The sequence below is a fragment of the Podarcis filfolensis genome (assembly GCF_964270895.1).
Source record: "Podarcis filfolensis genome assembly, chromosome: 8".
NCBI classification, from domain to species: Eukaryota; Metazoa; Chordata; class Lepidosauria; order Squamata; family Lacertidae; genus Podarcis; species Podarcis filfolensis.
Window position 1 is genome coordinate 3,088,367 of NC_139611.1, and position 19,889 is coordinate 3,108,255.

The window sequence follows — 19,889 nt, forward strand, 5'->3', positions numbered from 1 at the left end:
GCTTGTCCACACTTCCTCTTGTCTTGTGCCTAGAAAGCCCTGGTCTGGGGGGTTTTCCACTTGACCCGCACTTTCTAGGACTGGTCCAAACAGTTTTCCCCTTGCCCATTCCTTTCCCAGGGAAAATCCACTCCTTAGCGCTACATGCATTTTCCAGTGTGGACAAATGTGTAGTTTGTTCCTTAAGTATCCCATGAAGGCAAGAATGCCCAGTCCATCAGGGGTGTCTCTGATGCTGTGAAGATGACCTGCATATGGACATTCTCTCCTTCATAGGATATTTTACTGCGATAAAGCGTTGTCAGTCAGGAAGTGGTTTGACTGATGCTATTTGAGCAGGCATTCTTCTTGACAGGTCCGCAGGGCAGGGGCTGTTTGGAGCAGGTGCTCAGTTTGCCCCTCTTCTCTTTACAGACAGCAGCGACAGCGAGCTCGAGCTCTCGACCATCCGGCATCAGCCAGAAGGGCTGGACCAGCTCCAGGCTCTGACCAAGTTCACCAAGAAGGAGCTGCAGTCCCTCTATAGAGGCTTCAAGAACGTGAGTGGGAAGCTTCCACTGGCTTCTTGCACCCTCCCAGGCATTTTCTGAACTCCAGACTTCCCCAAGCCGTGGGAAATCTCAGAGCATCTTTTCAGGAGACCAGATTTTTCTCTCAGGGTGGGCCACTGAAGAGTCCCAGTGTTTTTGTGCCATCTTGTTTGGATAAGTGTTTTTACCCCGCTCTTTGGATGAAAAGGAGCTCCTAAAGCAGTTTTCAAAGCTTCATAATCAAGACAGTCTCTGCTTGCAATTTAAAAGATGTGGCACATAAGAAAAGGGGATTAGGAGGGAGAAGGAGGGAAAGGAAGTTCAGGCACTGGTTCTTAGTTTAAAAGTTCTTAAGAGTGTTCTTTCTGGCAGGAATGGGAGAATCAAGTTCCCTATAGTAGGTGTTGCTAACCTGCACACCACAGGGGTTGTAGGACTACATCTCCCATCAGCCACCGCCAGCCAGCATGGCAGGTGGTCAGCGATGACAGGAGCTATAGTTCAACAATATCTGGAAGGCTACAGTTCCCCTGTCCCTCCAATATCCAGGCATAAGAAGAACAAATCTACCCAATGGACCTAAACCAGTTAAAGATGTGATTTTCTCTCCCTGTGGAGCTGTAGTTCTGTGAGGAAAGACTGGGAGCTTTGGCAGAGACTTGGATTATTGAGCAGATCTGCCCAAGAAGCCTCGTCATTTGGCTTCAGCACGAAGTGCCTTTCAAGAAACCACCCTGCCTTTTGTTCCATGTATCTTTAATCACTGTTTCCTGTAATACTTGGCTCTCGGGCATCATCGAAATACTAAGTTAATTGTTTCTCTGCCAGCGCATATTATTCCATTTTCACTGGGATCCATCTCAGAATTGACTGATGAATCAACAGCCTTTATTTTCTAGACAGACTTTCATGTTGCAACTTTTTTAGTATTGCTTAATGGAGAAGGTTTGACGTTCCACTTCCTCTGAATTCATGACACTTGAATTTGACTGCAAGGCCTTCTTGCACCCCAAGTAAAAAACAAAGCCCCCAGCTTCCCTTCACCTCGGCAGTCAGATCCTATAACTTAGTTGCTCATGCAACACACGGAACTCGCTCCCACAGTGATGACCACCAACTTAGATGGCTTCAAAGAAGATTAGACAAAAACAAGGAGGATAAGGCTATTAAATGGCTCAAGAATGCAATGCCTCAAGGAGATAATCTTCTGAGGCCCTTCTCCAAGAGAGGTCCAGAGGGTGGCAACACGAGAACAGGCCTTTTCTGCAGTGGCCCCCTGTCTGTGGAATGCTCTCCCCTGGGAGGTTCGCCTGCCGCCTTCATTATACACCTTTAGGCCCCAGCCAAAAACATTCCTCTTTAACCAGGCCTTTCGCTCATTCACACCCAATGCCCTTTTAATACGGGGGGGGGGGGGTTGTTGAGTTGTTTTTGTTTTTATTTTGATTATGTGTTGTGTGTTTTTATATTGTGGTTTTAAGTTGTAACCATCCTGAGACGTGTGGGTATAGGGGGGTATGCAAGCACCATTATCATCAGTGCTACGGACCATGATGACTATGTCCTGCCTCCACAAGAGTATTCTGAATACCAGGCGCTGGGACTCACCTGTGGGCAGAGTGCTCATGCGCTCGTGTCCTGCTCGAAGGATTCCCACCGGCATCTGGTTGGCCACTGTGCAAACAGGATGCTGGACTAGAAGGGCCACTTGGGGCCTGATCCAGCAGACTCGCCTTATGTACACTCACACCAGGAAGCTGAGTGGGGTTAAGAACATGACTTACTGAAGACCTGGAGTCACCAGTGTGGTCCCCACAGGTTTTTTTTTATGGCACTCACAGGGGCACACCCCTTGCTGAAGCCTTCTGTTGTTCACAGTAGAATAGGTAGCCATGTGTGTTTAGTTGTGGTGTGTGCAGTGGGCCCTCAACAATTTATCGGGATTGCAAATGTGCCCGTGAGAAGAAAGGGTGGCAACCCCTGCTCAGGACTGTCTAGCCCCACCTTACAGATGCCCATGCATTAGCAAGGTTGCCTGGAAGAAACAAGGGACTCAGCTACATAAGTAAAAAACCAGCGATTTGAAAGCATTATAAACATGTAACACCAGATGGCGCCAGAGAGCAGAAATTTTGTTTATACGTGATTTTCCATAGGGGTTTTTTCCGCTTTTGTTATAATGATCTAATTTCTGACTTCTTTATAGCATTTATTCCTGTGTATAGATTCATCCAAAGTCTATACACATGCAGCAGATAGCACATAGACTTCCACATGAGGGTGTCATTCTGGTCATGTGGAATCCTGTACCTCCTTCTTCTCCATAGATCAGGGTGGCACCCTCCAGATGTTGTTGGACTCTTAGCTCCCACCAGGCCCAGCCGGCATGCCCAATGGCTATAGTGCAGAGCAAAGGAGGGCAGCATATTACTTATCCCTGCTGTCATGGGTGTGGCTAAGGGGGGCAGCTGCCCCCCCAATCAAGTAAATCAATAAAAATACTTAACTAACTGAGGTTCTGCCCCCCCCCCCATAACATGAAGCCTGGCTGCGCCCATGCCTGCCATAGGTGGCCATGCTAGTTCCCGGGGGCCTGGAGGTGGGGCTGCAAGTCTGCATCAGGTGATGGTGACACTTTCACGCCAGGATCTTGTGGAAGTTTCCCATGAGACCTGCTAATCCTACACCTAGGACCAAGCAGCACTGGGAAGTGGGTCTCCTCTGCCTTAACAGTCTGGCATGCAGAAATTTAGCAGGTGGGCACTTTCCTCATCTCTGTATAAATAAATGTCTACACCTGCTTGCTTGCTTTATTTCCTGCGTATCAGGCTGTTGTTAAAGGCACAGGAGCTGAGCCAGTAAAAATGAAAGGTGGCCAGAAGACAACTGGAAGTCAGGATGCCTGCAGCTCTCATTTTGGAAGCTCAGTGGAAGAGCGTTTGCTTTGCATACAGAAGGTCCCAGGTTCAGACCCCAGCATCTCCGGGTGAGATTGGGAGAGACTCCCCTGTCTGAAACGCTATCGCTGCTGAGAATATTGAGTTAGACCAGTCATCTGACTCGGTAAACAAGGCAGCTTCCTCCAGGAAGGACTGCAGCTCAGTCCTTGGCATGCAGAAGACCCCAGGCTCAGTCCCTGCCACTGCCAGGGTAGGGCTGGGAAAGATGTCCTGTGTGAAACCTGCCCCTGCAGTCAGTCTGACAGAGTATAAGGCAGCTTCCTGCATTCTGTGTTGTGCATTCACAGCTCTCTGCAGAAACAAGAGTGAGTCACAGTGGGTGTCTAACTCTGTGTGTGCAAATTACGCATTACTGAGTTTGAGGACAAATTAGAGCAAAGCTTTATGTGTAGTCATCATAAGACATATGTGGCCCCTGATGCTTCCTGAAGTCCCACATTCTTCCATTCTGTCAGTGACTAGTTGCTTTCTTCCTGTTAATTTCCTCAATTTCCCTAACTTTAAAAAAAGCCCCGTCTGCCTTTTCTATGGAAGAGGCAGCTTTTTATTACATTTTTAAAAAACTTTTTACCTGCTTCTATGGCTTGGGGAAAGTAAGTTCCTTCCCTCAGCTTTCTGAAAACCAAGTGGGATATTTTTGCAATATTACATATGCAATATATGTGTCTGTGTGTGCTGTACTAAAGTTAGAATCCAGTAGCTGGATTGGTCTGTTGTAAGGACCTTCTGTATACTAATTTAAGAGCAACCCTGTCAAATCCAATCGAGCTTACTTCTGAGTAGACCTGCATAGGATTGAAAATGCTGATGTGAGGTACCCATGGAGAAAATGGAAGCAGGATTATCTTTATTCCATCTTGGTTTATCCAATACCTTTTCTCTCTCCAGCTACACCTAGCTCTGGTTCTGCCTGCTCCTGGCATGTGGTTCTTTAAGACGAGATGGAGTCGACTGTGGGGCAACCTAATTTGGTTGAGGATGGTCTTGTGATTTTTGTTTTGGGTCAGATGTTGGGCCATAACAGAAAGTGAGGGTTGGGGTGGAAGTGCACATGGGACCTGAGTGAGGCTTTGCTGCTATTTGCCGGGAACACTTGTTTCCAAGTGGCCAGTGGGTGAAGCTCCAGAGGGTAACTTCTTTCTTGCATTGATAGGAGTGCCCCAGCGGCTTGGTGGATGAAGAGACCTTCAAGCTGATCTATGCTCAGTTCTTCCCGCAGGGAGGTGAGTCTGGGACTGATGTCTTCCTTTCAGCTGCTATTTGGGTTAAGGCACTGAGCCCCCTGCGAGAGTGATGCTGCCACAAAGCTTTCCCCCAGAACGGCAGTCCATGCAAAAGCAAGAATGCCTAGCCAACTTCTAACACTGTGCCTCTGCCAGCCTAGTGCACCCCAGGTGTTATGGACTACAACTCCCATCAGCCTACCAGGTTGGCAAAGTCTGCTACATATACATCCAAATATGTATTGCTGCCTGTATTGGCTGGTGAAGGCAGGTGAACATGGCAAGGATGTGGGTGGATTCCTATGGTAAAAATACCCAGGTACCTAAGCAGAACTTGAATAACCATCAAACCAGTTTGATTCCCCCAGAGAATTCTGGGAACTGTAGTTTTATTAGGGGGTGGCTATATGTGTACTAGAAATTGTCAGCATTCTTAGCTCCCTACCTAAGGCGGCCACTTAAGCATTGCCAAAAAAAGCAGAAATGTATCACCAAAATTATAGGACACAGATTTGTATATAAAGGTTGAGTAATTGTAATTTGATGAGGATGCACAGAATTATTTGTACACTATCCCCAGCCTTCTCTCAGAACTACCATTTCAGGGCCCACGTGGATGTAATTGTGCCTATACCCTTAGAAGCATGGCCAAGACCAGCGAAACTTGGGTTCAAATCCTTTCTCTCTCATGCACAACTTAACCTCAGGATTATTATTTTTTAATAATATTTATTAAGTTTCCCAATTTAACAATCCAATAAAGGCAACATTAAAAACATTCCAAATTATAAAACAATCAAACAATCCAAATATTAAGCCAAATCATATATCTTTGTTTGACTTCCCATGCTCTGAGGTTGGAGGATTGCCATCATCTCACTTTTGCACTGCTTTCTTAATTAGTCCAGGTGATTCCCATAAATCAATCCGATGTTAATCCTTCGTTCATTTTCACAGCCTCTGAGTTCGTCCCAGCTGTGATGATAAAAATGTGATTATAAAAAAAATCCCATGGATGTCATCTTGAGTCCTCAAAATAAATGCAGGACATGGATAAATGTCCTCAGCAACATGGGGACATTGCTCCAGCAACCTGTGTGGTGGTCGGGCAAATAATGTGGTTCCTTCACAGGTGCTATTCCATCTTGCGCAAGAGAAAGATGTTGCTGTGAAGCGGGTCCTTTCCTGCTGCTAAGATGTGTGAGCCAGGGAAGGGCCGTCACTCAGTGCTAGAACACATGTTTGCATGCAGAAGGGGCTGGGTTCAATCCCCAGGCTGGGCTGGGAAAGACTCCCTGCCGGAAGCCCCTGAAGAGCCCCCGTCAGTCAGCACTGACTAGGATTGAGGAAGATCTGTGGCCCCCTAGATGTCGCTGGACTCTGGCTCCCATCAAGCCCAGCCAGCGAGCTGCTTGACTACAACTCCTCAAGGATGATGGGAGTCGAGCAAGTCTGGAGGGCTCCCACCATGCTGAGCTAAATGAACCAACCCGCCTGGCAGTATCCAGCACCTTCCTGTGTTCCTGCTTCTTAGGCAGAGTGAATAAGCAAGACCCCACAAGCCCCTGTAGCCCACCTGCTTCTGCTGTTCCCTCTGCAGATGCCACCATGTACGCGCATTTCCTGTTCAATGCCTTTGATGTGGACCGGAATGGAGCCATCCGCTTCGAGGTAAAGTGCTCTTGTCTCTGTTCCTTGGGTTGTGGCTCCAGGCAGTCCTTGGTGAGCCATTTGGGAGGTAAAATCAGTCAGAAGCAATGGGACAGGTGGGGAAGGCCTCTCTTCTCGTGATCTACACGCCAACAATTCTTTTGGTGAACATCACCTTGCTCAAAGAGGTTTTGGGTTGGATACAAAACCCTGCCAAACCTGTTTCCCAGAGGCGAAAGTAAGGGTGAACAGGTATACTCTTAATCTGCGGGCTGTTGCTCTGTGGAAAAAACCCAAATGGGTGCCATTTCTTGGGTGCCATTTCCCAGACTTAAACATACCCCAGAACAGCTCGACAACAGAGAAGGTTGCCAAATTTATCGAGAGAGCAATGAGACTGAGAGCTGCTATGTGAATGACATCAGTGCCGTCACCTGGATTCCTCGCCTAGGATCTTATTATTATTATCATTACCTCTGCCAAGTTTTAAGTACTGAGATTATTTTATGATAACTATTTCATAGAATCATAGAGTTGGAAGAGACCACAAGGGCCATCGAGTCCAACCCCCTGCCAAGCAGGAAACACCATCAGAGCACTCCTGACATATGGTTGTCAAGCCTCTGCTTAAAGACCTCCAAAGAAGGAGACTCCACCACACTCCTTGGCAGCAAATTCCACTGTCAAACAGCTCTTACTGTCAGGAAGTTCTTCCTAATGTTTAGGTGGAATCTTCTTTCTTGTAGTTTGGATCCATTGCTCCGTGTCCGCTTCTCTGGAGCAGCAGAAAACAAGCTTTCTCCCTCCTCTATGTGACATCCTTTTATATATTTGAACATGGCCATCATATCACCCCTTAACCTCCTCTTCTCCAGGCTAAACATGCCCAGCTCCCTTAGCCGTTCCTCATAAGGCATCGTTTCCAGGCCTTTGACCATTTTGGTTGCCCTCCTCTGGACACGTTCCAGTTTGTCAGTGTCCTTCTTGAACTGTGGTGCCCAGAACTGGACACAGTACTCCAGGTGAGGTCTGACCAGAGCAGAATACAGTGGCACTATTACTTCCCTTGATCTAGATGCTATACTCCTATTGATGCAGCCCAGAATTGCACTGGCTATTCCGTAATGTATTTTTGTTTTTGTCTGTCCTTTGATGCCATGGCCTGTTGGCTATGCAAATAAAGTCTATTCTATTCTACTTCATACCCCACAAGTGTTCCATTTTAAACGGGACATCCAGAATCCCAGAAGCCAATCCCAGCTTCTGTTTGCATCCCAGAATGTCCCTTTTTCAGTCCTGTGCTTTGGTGTGAGTCCTTGCCCCAGACCAAAAGAACCCTGCTGAGAGCTGGATCAGAGAGCTGGACCAGAAAGAGTATCCCTTCTGATGTCCTGATTTGGGGAATGAAAATGCTGGAGGGTATTCCTTCAGCCGATGCACCATATTCACCAGGACTGAAGGGGGGAGTGAGGGGGGAGGTGCAGAGCAAAGAGGCACAGGTTCAGCAGCAGCTGGCAACCTTTGGGAGCAGTGGGCACATTTGGAATTTTGACAAAGTGCTGTGGGTGCAAGGCACAAAATGGCAGCTACAGGGGCTCGGCATAATGGCAAGATCAGAAAAAGAGGCAGGACCACAAAATGGTGAGGGGATGCCCCCCCAGACACACCAGCTGCTCCATCAATGGGAGAATGGCACCCACATCATCTACTGCTGCACTTGCTGACAAAGAGAAGCTCGTTGCACCTCTCCTCTGTTCAGAATGGATGAAACCTTTCACAGGCGCCATAGTGCATGCAGGCACATGGGAGCATTCTGTTGGTCTCCCCTGCTCTGGGGTCAGTATATCCCCTGCAGGCTTCCTTTGCCAATGCCAGCTCCCAATTTTGCGGCAGAGGGGCTTGAGCAAGATCCCTTAAGGTAGCCCTTTAGGAGAAGGAAAACTCTGGTCCTAAACCTTCATTGCCTTGTGGGGTATCTTCAAGAGAAGGAAAGGCTAAGGAGTAAATCCTACACAAATCCGGAGTAGAGTCCCTACGACAACTCCTTCCGGCAACTCCTGCAGCCCAGCTGGTGCCAAACATCTTGCTCTGCTTTCCTTTGGACCACATAAGCCTTGTTATCTGGGCCGGCCAGAACCTCCCTACAGGCTGCCCAGGCTTGCACCCCAGGGAGGTCACTTTGGTGGTGCTAACACAGCGGTTTGATGGAGGCACACTCCACTGTCTCTTGAGACAGACAGATGCCAACAGCAACAACATATAGTTAACAACTTCCAATAGGTCTACTTCAAGTATGAATAACATTGGATGCAACACAGAGTTGGTAGGTGTCAGCATAAAAACCGCTCTTGAATCTGCAGTAGAAAAGCCTTAATTGGCCTTAAGGAAATTCACAGACATAGCAAATTTCAGAGAAGCAGGGAAAGTTCTAACATCGTCGGGGAGGTCCTGAGACTTTGCAGATTATACACAGTACACACATTACAAAGGCACTGCATGGAAAGGCTGTAGCTCAGTTGTAGAGCATCTGTCCTGCATGCAGAAGGTCCCAGGTTCAGTCCCCAGCATCTCTAGGTAGGACTAAGAGAAACTCCCTGTCTGGATCCCTGGGGAGCCACTTGAAGGGCTTGTCCACACTTCTGTTTGTTCTGTGCTTGTTCTGTGGGTCCGAGAGGTTTTACATTTGCCCCGCTGCTTTCCCTGGGAAACTTGCTGTTTACCACTGAATGTCATTTGGGTTTCCTGTGGATTGACTCTTCTTCTGATTCAGTGATAAACAGCAGGTTTTCCTGGGGAAAGTGGCAAGGCATATGAAAAACCTCTTGGAGCCGTCCCTAGAAAACACTGGGCAGCTAGCTGGACCAAAGGCCTGAATCAGCATAAGGCAGCTTCCTATGCTCCTGTTTTCTTACTATTACGTCCCATTTGGCTGGAAGTGGCTGCCTGAGAGTGGAGGGAAGGTGTGCTCTTTTCATGGGAGCTGCACCATGGGATACCCCTTATTCTCTGCCCCTTATTCTCTTGCAGGATTTTGTCATTGGCCTCTCCATCTTGTTGCGTGGGACGGTGCATGAGAAGCTCAAGTGGGCATTCAACCTTTATGACATCAACAAGGATGGCTATATCACCAAGGAGGTGAGTTTTGTGTGTTTGTGCGTGTGTGTGTGTGAGAGAGAGAGAGAGAGAGCGCTTGTGCTTGTGCTCTGGCATCCTTGAGGCTACCTTTTAATATGTCTCTACTGTCCTTACTTACAACATAAACACTGTCTGTCCCTGGTAAAGCGTTGTCCCATCTTTGCCTTTGGGGATGATTCATTAAAACTGTCCTTCTTGGTAGTATGAAGTTTTTAGAGTCCCTGTTCTTCAGGGTTTAGCTCTGGGCTCATTCAAATGACACCTATTTATTGAGCATTCATCCTGATTTGTTTGCACAGCTCTGTACTTCATCAGGTCAAGGTATTCAGATGGATACTGGGACCTTCTGCATGCAAAGCACATACTCTCCTACTGCGCCACAGTCCTTGAGGTTTGAAGAAAGGGGTGGTTTAAATAAGAAGCTGCCTTATCTCAAGTCAGACCACTGAGTCCATCTAGCTCAGTAAAGTGTGCACTACCTGGCAGGGTGTCTCGAGGGAGGAGTCTTTTCCAGCCCTACTTGGAGATGCTGGGGATTAAATCTGGGGCCTTTTGCATGCAAGTTAGGTGCTCTAGCCACTGAGCTACAGCCTCTTCCCCTGGCTGGAAGTCAGGGCTGATTAAGAAGTGCAAAAATCATTTACATTACTCTTAAGCTTCTTGCCTCTGAGCAGAGTCAAACTAAAGAGTCCACCTAAGACAGAAAAGGACTGGGGAGAAAGCTGGCTTCATCCAGCCTCTTGACTGCTCTGAAAGCTTTGCTGTCCTTCTCTGCCAGGAGATGTTGGCAATAATGAAGTCCATCTATGACATGATGGGCCGCTACACCTACCCAATCTTGCGGGAAGATGCTCCCATTGAACACGTGGAGAAGTTCTTCCAGGTAAGGGGACTGGGGGTGCGGGGCCAAGAAAGCAGCTGGGAGGCACTGAGAAGGAGCAGGCAAGGTGAAATCAGGGGGCGAAGGAAGTTACAGGTGCCTGAAGCTGTTGTGTAGACACAAAAGTCCATGGCAGGATGGTGCAATTCTCCGCAAGCACCTGCTGTGTGTTTTCCTTCCAGGTGTATCTGGACCATGACTCCCATCATCCTTGGCCATGGCCCATGTTGGCCAAGACTGAGGGGCACTGGACTGTCTCCCCCCAGATATTCCTGACTGACAACTGCAGTCTTCAGCTGGGGTATTGCATGGCCCAGAGCTGCACTTACTGTGCATGCCAGAGACTGAGGGCAGTATCTGACTAACGTGTCCTGTCAGCACAAGGGTTTCTGCTTGCTCAATGAAGCATCCCTGCCACACATCTTTAGATGTGCTCTGGAGGGCTGGGGAACTCCTAGAACAGATTTAGGGGGCTGTAAAGAGAGGAGAGGAAGGAAAGTTCAGTTGCACAAGCAGAAATCCTAGCAGCGACAGGCGGCCTTAATTGGATACCGCCCTGAGGGTTGCATCCAGTGCTTTTCCCCCCAGGGGGTACTTAAGGGTATGCAGTACCGGCACCTCTTTTTTTAGTTTAAAAGTGCGACACTTGTAACAACTTCATGGTGAGCACAGACACCTATTTTTCTAGAAAAAGGGCACTGGTTTCATCCAGCCGTGTCATCTCATCCACACAAGGACTTCCTTTTGTGCAATGGAGCTTGCCCTCCTTTCCTTCCCCTACATGCCCCCCAATCTGTTTGGGGGTTCCCACAACCCTCTGAGACAGACTGGGGGACAGGTGAGTGGAGGGAAGAAAGAGTGCAAGCAGGTTTCCTTGCACAACCCCCAGGTTTTTAGTGTTGCAGCTCCAGCCTTCTGGAATTAGTGCCCAGCTGAAATTAGCCAAGCACCAAGCCTTCTGACATTGGTTGAAGATGGTTTTTGTTTAAGAAGGCTTTCCCCTTTCATTTTATGGAATAATAAACATACAGTTTTCGAAATGGTTTTATTGCTTTTGTTTTCTGAGTTTGTAATCTTTTGCATTTTATCTTGTTTTGCTGTACATTACTTTGGTAGTAACTTTTTGTGGTTTATAAATCTGCAGATAAATAAATAAATAACTGGTGGAGGCCCCAGGTTCTTACTTAAGGACTTCCTAAGTCTCTGCTTCATGTTTATGAAGCAAGCATTCTGGTGAAACAAAACTAGCCTCAGCTGGGGGCGGAGGTTGCCGTTTACTGAGGCTGTTATGTTATGGAAGTTTGAGTGCTGTCCATCAGAGCACATTGGGACTTAACAGCATTGCTGATTCAGACTGCCAATGGAAGCAGAGGCAGAAGCTGCAGGAAATGGGAAAGGGAACCTCTCAATAGACTGTCCAGTGGGGCACTGCAGGCACCTCAGGCAGGCTTGCACAGCCTGGGGGAGGAGAAAGGTGGGGCAATGCATTTATAGGGTCTGGACTCTGCATATCTGGGTCAGGCATCTATTATTCACACAGCACATTTTGCATTTCAGAAAATGGACAAAAATCAGGATGGCGTGGTCACTATTGAGGAGTTCCTAGAGACTTGTCAGAAGGTGAGCTCAAGAACAGCCCCACAGAATCCTGCAGCAAGGGACCAACAGCCTGGTGCTCTTTTTAAAAGGGGTGGGGGCGGTGTGCTCTTTTTATTTAAAAGCTTTAAAGCTTTTCTGTTTCAGGGGTCCAATAAATACCCACTTTCAAGCTGAGTATGAAAATCTGAAATCATTGGGAACACTTCTTTAAAAAAATTTTTTTTTTTTAATTTGGAGGTGTTGGCAATTCAGAACTGATTCAAAATGACAGTGGAAATGTAGCAGTTGTGCTGGTTTGTATAGTTGTCACGGACACCGTCCAATAGGCACTGCCCATGGCTCATGCATGTCCACCAGAGGAAATTCAGCCATCATGCTCGTTGAGGAAATAATCGCTGGATTCCACTTTAACTCCATGATCTTCCATTATCACAGTGTTTCCAGAATGTCAGAGAGCTGGCACATTTATTGTGGAATTAAGATGGGAGGGACACGCTTTCCCTCTTTGTGTAAGGCTTGCCCACTGCATGAGTCACTGATCTGGATTTGCCTCCTGGTTTGTGGATATAAGCCCAGATCAGTGGCTTAAGCAGAGATGTAGCAAGCAGCCTCCTCTGATTCTGCTGCCTCTTTGCATTGAAAATTATCGAGCCATCTAGTCAGACCTGTTGCAGAGACAAGCAGAAGTACCCATCCCCATCAGAGGTTGATTGAAGATGCTAAGGCCACAGCAATGAATCTTGCAGCGTGGCACTGGGCACCCTCCTCTGTGTAGATGACTGCTTTGGGCTTCCTTACCAGAATCTTTAATGAGGGTGTAATGTATTTCTTGCTGCATGAAGTTTGGGAATTCCTCTAGGATAAGCCTAAAGATGAACTTTGTTCACATTTTTCATCCCAGCCTCGTGTCTGAGCAGTGCTGCTATTGGGCTTGTTCCCAGCTGGCAGGCTCCCCATGGGGACATCTGGTCAGCGCCTGGGAGAGCAGGAAACTCAGCTGGATGGGCTGCTGGCCTGACCCAGCAGGTGCTCTTCTTAGGCTCCTAGACAGTCACTCAGACCTCCTCTCTCTCTGTCTCCCTGCATCAGGATGAGAACATCATGACCTCCATGCAACTGTTTGAGAATGTCATCTAGGGCGCCACCGCCAGGGATCCCGCCACGTCTCTCCCGCCCCACCTGCCTCCTTGGCCTGCACTTGGACAGACCTGTCCATCTTTCTTGTGAAGCACACACGTCTTTCCGAGGAAACAAAGAAAACAACCAAAAAACTCTTTTTATATTTCAGGGTGGGGGGAAATAAAAGACAAAAAGGGAAAGAGATGCTGTTTGCTTGCAAGATTTGCTGGATGCTCACAACTGAATGTCTAGGAGCCGAGGGATTGCGGGGGGGGGGGGAGTGACTGGGCTCTTACAGGAATCTCTGGTACAGCAGGGAATTGCTCCAAGAGAAGAGATGCCTCATCGGCCCAGGGAAAGATATTTTTCTAGCAGCATATTGGAGAAGGATTGTGCTTTTCTGAGAGTGAATGGCAGCACTTCTCCTCCCCCAAATTTATTAAGCTCCATTTCTCAAACACCAAATCCTTCAGTACTTGAATAGGGCCGTTTTCCCCTTCAGAGTTGTGCTCTTGCACAGCTGCTGTTCATTTCAGCCAGCCTTGAATAGGGAACTACCGTTTTGCACACCCGCCATCCCTCCTGGGGGGCCATCCCTGCCCCCACCCCACCCCCCAGTTGGCCCTCCTGCTCCATATTCTGCATTTCACATTCCCCCCCCCCCACTCTCCCTTCAGCTGAAGTGAGAGGAACAGGAGAAGGATGCAAAAGTCACTTTGGAAACCCTGACTTCTGACTGACTGTGGCCTGCGGTGGCTGTTGGGAGGTGTGCAAGAGCAGCAGCAGCAGCAGAGCTCTCTGGATGTGTGTGAGCTCTGCAGAGTTGCACCACTGCAGGCAAGTCCTTAGATCCTGATCTCCACTAGCCAGTGCTCGGCTGACATATTCTCATGGAAAGCAGGAGGATGGCATAGACTTTAAAGTCCTTGCTGCGTATACTCCCTGCTGCGTATACACACAAAACTTTTAAAGCAAATTCAAAGCATATTCTTTCCCTCAAAGAATTCTGGGCACTGTAGTTTGCTGTTCCCAGAGTTACAATTCCCAGCAACTCTTGACAACAGTGTCCAGAATTCTTTGAGGGAATGTCCTTCAAATGTGCTTTAAAGGCAGAGGGTATAACACAGCATATGCAAGTGGTCCCACCAGAGATGTTTTCCACACTGACTGGTCTGCTCCATAGCTCCTGGGCATTTGCAGAGGGCTCTTGGATGCATTCTAGGGCATAGACACAATTTATGCAGGTGGTTGGGATACATTTTACAGGTCATGTAAAATGCATCCTGGAAGGTGTCCCAGAATGCTTTGTAATAAGCATGGCACAGAGATATCGGGAAAGTTGAGCAATCTGCCATTCAGAGAATCCTGACTGCCCTTTCCTGACCTTCCTCTCCCTTAATGAGGAAGTCCAGGGATTGCAGCAATTTGAAAAGCAGAGATGAGTTGACCCCCCCTCCCATTTCCATTCTTGTTGCACATCTCTGCCTGCCTCTTGGTTTAATTTAGGGATTCTACCTTACTTTTCACTTTGTACCCTTCCCTTACAAGTTACTGATATACACCAGCACATATTTGCGCTGATCAAATCACAGTGCAAAACAAAAGGAAAGTGAGTCCTGATGTGATCACATTACAATTCCATTTTGTGGTGCAATTTAATCAAAACACTGATGTCCATTAGTAATTTGTATAGGAAAGGAAAATACCTAAACTGGAACTTGCAGCAAACTCTGGCTTTGCAGGAGTCTGTACAAAGCTCAGGAATCAAAAATTCAGAATGACTGATTGCTTATTCCAGAAACCAGATCAGGGAATCTGGGGTGTCAAAACCCAGAGGGGGAGATTTCATGAGCGTCCCTAAAAAACCACCATCCGTGCCATAAACCCAAAATGTGACCAGACTCAGCACTTCAAAAAGGAGTTGGCCCTACACATTGCAATGTCCATTTCATATTTCTCTTCTTGTTCTCTCCAGACGCAGATGGCTACAGTATTGCTCCCCCTGTCACACACAGACTCAGAATCGTAGAGTTGGAAGGGACCTTGAGGGTCATCTAGTCCAACCCCCTGCGATGCAGGAATCTCAGCTAAAGCATCCATGACAGATGGCCATCCAATCTCTGCTTCAAAACCTCCAGTGAAGGAGAGCCAATACACAATCTCCCTGCTCTGATTGCCTTGGGCAAGACAGGGTCTCCCATTGCCAACGAGGCTACAAAGTGTGGCTCCCTTGTCCTCTCCCACCCACACCCCAGATCCCTCTCAGGATGTTGTGAGGTTGTACTCAATGCTTCCTGACATATGTACAGTATAAGGAATGGCCGCATGTCCCACTAGCCTTTCATTCCAGCATCTCCTAAACCTCCTTTCACAGCACAATATGGGGAGACAGTCGCTGGTTCTTGTTCTCTGTAACTACTTGATATTCAGTCACTGTATATTTTAATAAAATAAGCATCAAAAAAGATCAAGGAGTTTCAGCCCATCGTATTTCTCTAGGGTTGCTGAGATGCCCTTACATTTTGTTCCTGTAAACCAGTGTCACCCAATGTGATGCCATCCAGATGTTCTTGAACTGCACCTCCTGCCATCCCTGATCATTGGCCATCCTGGCTGGAGATGATGGGAGTTGGAGTGCAACATCTGGAGGACCACAAAGAAGCCACTGAATGCGTAAGAATTAAACAGCTTCTGAGTGATGGAAGTATGTGTGTGTGTAAGCAGTTGTGGAAGAAATGTCCAGGTGCTCTTGGAGTGATAGTTGAGAAGGACCATAGCTCAATAGTAGATCATCTGCCTTGTATGCAGAAGACCGCAGGTTCAGTCCCTGGCATCTCCTGGGAATGTTCCCTCTGAAACCCTGGAGAGCTGCTGCCAGTCAGTGAAGACAGTGTTGAGCTGGATGGACCAATGGTCTGATTCCCAACTTGGGCAAAGAAAATGCCGCAATGACATTATGGCTGAGATAGCAGAGTTGCACTTTTGGTCTCATTTGGTTATAGCAGTTTGGGAGAGCTGGGCATGTTTAATCCTGATTTTGGTGAAACAAAGCGCTAAACTCTTGGGCATGTTTACTCCCAAGTGAATCCCACTGAACTTACTCACAAGCAAGTATTGTACTATAACACTCATTTGGGGTTCAGGCGTAGGCCTCGTAACAGTATGGGATTGAAGTCATAAATGCATGTAACTGCACCCGGTTGGGGCCATTGCGCACTCTAGCAATCATCCATTTTACTTTAATTTTTAAATTAAACATTAAACCTGGTGAAGCAGCTGGATTCTTAGGGACCAAGAAACCTGCAGACGGGACCTGAGCACCAGAGCACTCATCCTCCGCCTGTGGTTTCCAGCAACTGGTATTCTGAAGCATTCTTGCCTCCAGCTGTGGAGGCAGGGCAGAGACATCCTGGCTATGAACCCATCAATAGCCGCCTCCTCCATGACTTTATCCAGTCTTCTTTTTAAAGTCATCCACTTTTGTGGCCACCACTGATGCCTACTTGCTTCATTGGAGGTTCTAGTGTTACGAGAGAGGGAGATAAACTTTTCTCTGCTTTCTCCATGCCGTGAATCATTTTATGAACTTCTGCCATGTCACCTCTTTCTTGCCTTTTCTCTGTACTAAAAAGCCACTGCAACCTTTCTTCACAGCTAGAATGACTCTTGTCCTGCAAGTACTTTCTGCACTAGGGAGAAACTAATATTACTGTACTGTCCCCATTGATGGAGATGGCCCAAATAGGCCACCTGACTGCCCCTGCCATGCTTATATTGTGATTTGGGGATTGTTATTATCTCCATATGGGGGGGGCAGTAAGCGTGTGAGGGCACCTCGTCTGAGGAAGACGCTCCCCCCCCCCCCCTGCTGCAGGGCGGCCCACTGTGAACATCCCCAAACAGCTGGTCAGAATGGTGTGCACTGTGAGAGTTAGGTGGGGCTTAGGGTTGCCACCTGTCCTGTATAACACAGAATTGTCTCATATTTCAAAGTAAAATGCTATGTCCTGTATTGTAGTTTGTCCTGTATCCCCCATATTTCTGCTATGCTGCTGCTGCTGCTGCTGCTCTATCTCTCTCTCTGCCAAGCTATGGATCCTCTCCAAATGCCCTCCTCTGCTCCTACATGGAAGACATTGCTGGCTTGGTTGGAGAAACTGCCTCTCGCTTTTCCTTTTCCTTTTCCCTCCTGACTCCCTCTCCTCATCTCGCCCCCAAGGAGGATCCAACCAGGGCAAGGCTTTCATGCTGCTGCTTCCAGTTCCCTGCAGCTTGGGCTGGGTGAAGGCGGCCATCCACAGAGCTGCACCCTGGGAGCGCTGGGCTCCGTCGCTCAGAGAGGAGCCGGCTCTGGCTCTCTAGAAACAAGCAGTTTTGTGCAGGTGTAGCCCAGAAACCCCCGTTCCCAACATTGTTATCCGCATGACATTGGGGGGGGGAGAGTAGCTCCCCACAAGGTTTTCCCCATCCCCTCCCCCTCCGCCTCGTCTTATCTTTTCTCTTTGTTCAGAAAACTAACATGTGGAACAAAGCTCAGCCCATCATTAGGGGAGAAGGTGCCTCCCGCTGCTGGTTCATTTTGCTCGGCTGCGCCAGGCCAGGCGGGCGGGGCTGTTCTTTGGGTTTGTTTTTGTTTCGCTGCAGGGGGTGTTGCTTTTTTGCCTCTTTCTTTTGGATTTTGTGATTTATGTGGGAAATTGTTCAGTTTGGTTGCGCATATTTTGATGTTTTATTTATTGCTAATGACTTCTTTCCTTATGCCGCAGTTATGCATTTTTTCATGTTGTAAGCCGCCTTGACCTGTGGAAAGGCGGCAGACAAATAAAAGTATGCATATCTGCACGCATATGTGGGGGTTCGCAGCAACATTGCGTCACGCTCCCCTCGGCGTTAGAGGGGGCCACGGGCTGGTCTCGGCTTCTCGAAAAACCTTCTTCAGCAAAAAATAAACCGCTTAAGGCGCCATTGGGCGCTTCCCCGCCCCGCCTACTTTGCCCCCCCCCCGCTTATCTGGCGAGAGCGAGATGCATGCTGGGAGTTGCAGTTTATGCGAAGGACTACTGCGGCGCACGCGCCGACCAGGAAGCCCGGCCAGAGGTCGCTGCGCGCAGCCAGACAGGTGAGGGGCTGCGCTCGCTGCAGCGGCCAAGGGGGCTCCGCGGCGGGGGGGGGGGCGGGGGCCAGAAGCCTTTTGTCCCGGGCGGGGCTCCTCGTCCGCAGGCGGGGCTTTCGGGACCTCCAGTCCGGCCGCCCCTCGCGCAGCGGAGCGAGATCAGGGGAAGCCGCAGCAGCAGCAGCGAGCGCGCGGGGCTGTGGGGAACGCAGCTCCTCAGCCCGCGGGCAAGTTGGAGGGCACGCCGCCCCTTTCATGCAGCGCCTTTCGTGGAAGGAAACTCGCGGCAGGCAGGCTGGGCGCCCCTCCGCGGCCGCGCACTCTCCACTTTTCAGTTACAGATAGGTAGCCGTGTTGGTCTGCCATAGTCAAAACAAAAAAATTTTTTTTTTCTTCCAGTAGCACCTTAAAGACCAACTAAGTTAGTTCTTGGTATGAGCTTTCGTGTGCATGCACACTTCTTCAGATAGGAAGCATTCAGATGCATGCACACGAAAGCTCATACCAAGAACTAACTTAGTTGGTCTTTAAGGTGCTACTGGAAGGAAAAAATTTTCTCCACTTTTCGTACCTCTACGGCCACGCGCACCTGCTGCTGCCGCCGCGCTGCCCCCTGGGAGCTGTAGTCCGCGCGCCTACCTGGGCGAGAGGCCCCGGGCGGAGGGCGGAGGTCCGCCGCGCATCTTCTAGGCGCCCGACCGCCCTCCTCCTCTCTTGGGGGTCTCCGCCCCCCCCCGCCGCTCCGAGGCAGCCTTCCCCTCGGGCGGCCTCCCCTCAGCCCAGACCGGGAACTGGCTTGTTTTCTTGCCTTGGAGGAGCTCGAGGCGGCGGATCTAGTTCTCTCCCTTGCTTGATCCTCACAGCAGCCCTGCGGAGTAGGTCGGGTTAGGCCAGGGGTCAGAAACCCTTTTCAGCGGGGAGCCAGTCCACTGTCCCTCAGACCTTGTGGGGGCAGGACTATATTTTGAAAAACATAATAATGAACGGATTCACATGCCCCACAAATAACCCAGAGATGCATTTTAAATAAAAGGACACATTCTACTCATGTAAAAACACACTGATTCCCAGAGAGTCTGCGGACCGGATTTAGAAGGCGATTGGGCCGGATCCAACCACCCCTGGGTTAGGCCAAGAGGGAGCAAGTGGCCGGCTGGCCCAAGGTCACCTGGTGAACTTAACGGCTGAATGGAGATTGTCCCATAGAATCAGAATGGTAGAGTTGGGAGACACCCTGAGGGACATCTAGTCCAGCCCCCTTTAGCGCAGGTCTCTGTCCCAAGGCTCCTAGGCCTGGCGCCACACTGGCTCTCGGATACGGTTTTGGCCATCAGCCTCTGTGTTATGGGCTCAGCTCCAGATTGCTGCCATTCCAGATGGACGCTCTGTTCCAGCACATCTGGGGGGCAACAGGTTGGTGAAGACTGTCCTAGATCTGCGAGTAGCCCCATATTCTTCCCTTCAGAAAATCTGCCTGTTCTCTTGGAGCCCAGCACTCTTTGCTGCTGTCCCTGCTTCTGCGCCCTTAGCAGCAGGTTACCCCAGGGAAGGCCCCACCCCGCCCCCTATCACTGAATCTCCATGCTAGGAAAAGCACCACTTGCTCATTTCTGCATTACAGCAGTGGAGGGGGGGGCGGGGAGAAGGTTCTGGTGTAAGGATTTGCTTCCTCTGTAGGTT

General features: G+C 48.9%; 2 protein-coding genes across 6 annotated transcripts in view; both read left to right on the forward strand.

Moving 5' to 3' along the window:
- KCNIP3 (potassium voltage-gated channel interacting protein 3) overlaps positions 1 to 15,563 on the forward strand; it is a 118,687-nt gene extending 103,124 nt beyond the window's left edge. For 4 of the 5 annotated variants that reach the window (XM_083629624.1, XM_083629625.1, XM_083629622.1 and 1 more), the window contains 7 exons: positions 415 to 539; positions 4,644 to 4,713; positions 6,314 to 6,384; positions 9,391 to 9,498; positions 10,277 to 10,381; positions 11,936 to 11,998; positions 13,067 to 15,563. In XM_083629624.1, the coding sequence (XP_083485750.1) occupies positions 415 to 539; positions 4,644 to 4,713; positions 6,314 to 6,384; positions 9,391 to 9,498; positions 10,277 to 10,381; positions 11,936 to 11,998; positions 13,067 to 13,114 (590 nt within the window). In that variant the 3' untranslated portion in view covers positions 13,115 to 15,563. The remainder of the gene's footprint in view (positions 1 to 414; positions 540 to 4,643; positions 4,714 to 6,313; positions 6,385 to 9,390; positions 9,499 to 10,276; positions 10,382 to 11,935; positions 11,999 to 13,066) is intronic. The other variant, XM_083629623.1, reaches the window with a different exon arrangement.
- A 2,538-nt stretch (positions 15,564 to 18,101) lies between these two features.
- LOC310769818 (oxaloacetate tautomerase fahd2, mitochondrial) overlaps positions 18,102 to 19,889 on the forward strand; it is a 13,653-nt gene continuing 11,865 nt past the window's right edge. The window contains exon 1 of the mRNA XM_083629614.1: positions 18,102 to 18,215. Coding sequence (XP_083485740.1) covers positions 18,144 to 18,215 — 72 coding nt within the window. The 5' untranslated portion in view covers positions 18,102 to 18,143. The remainder of the gene's footprint in view (positions 18,216 to 19,889) is intronic.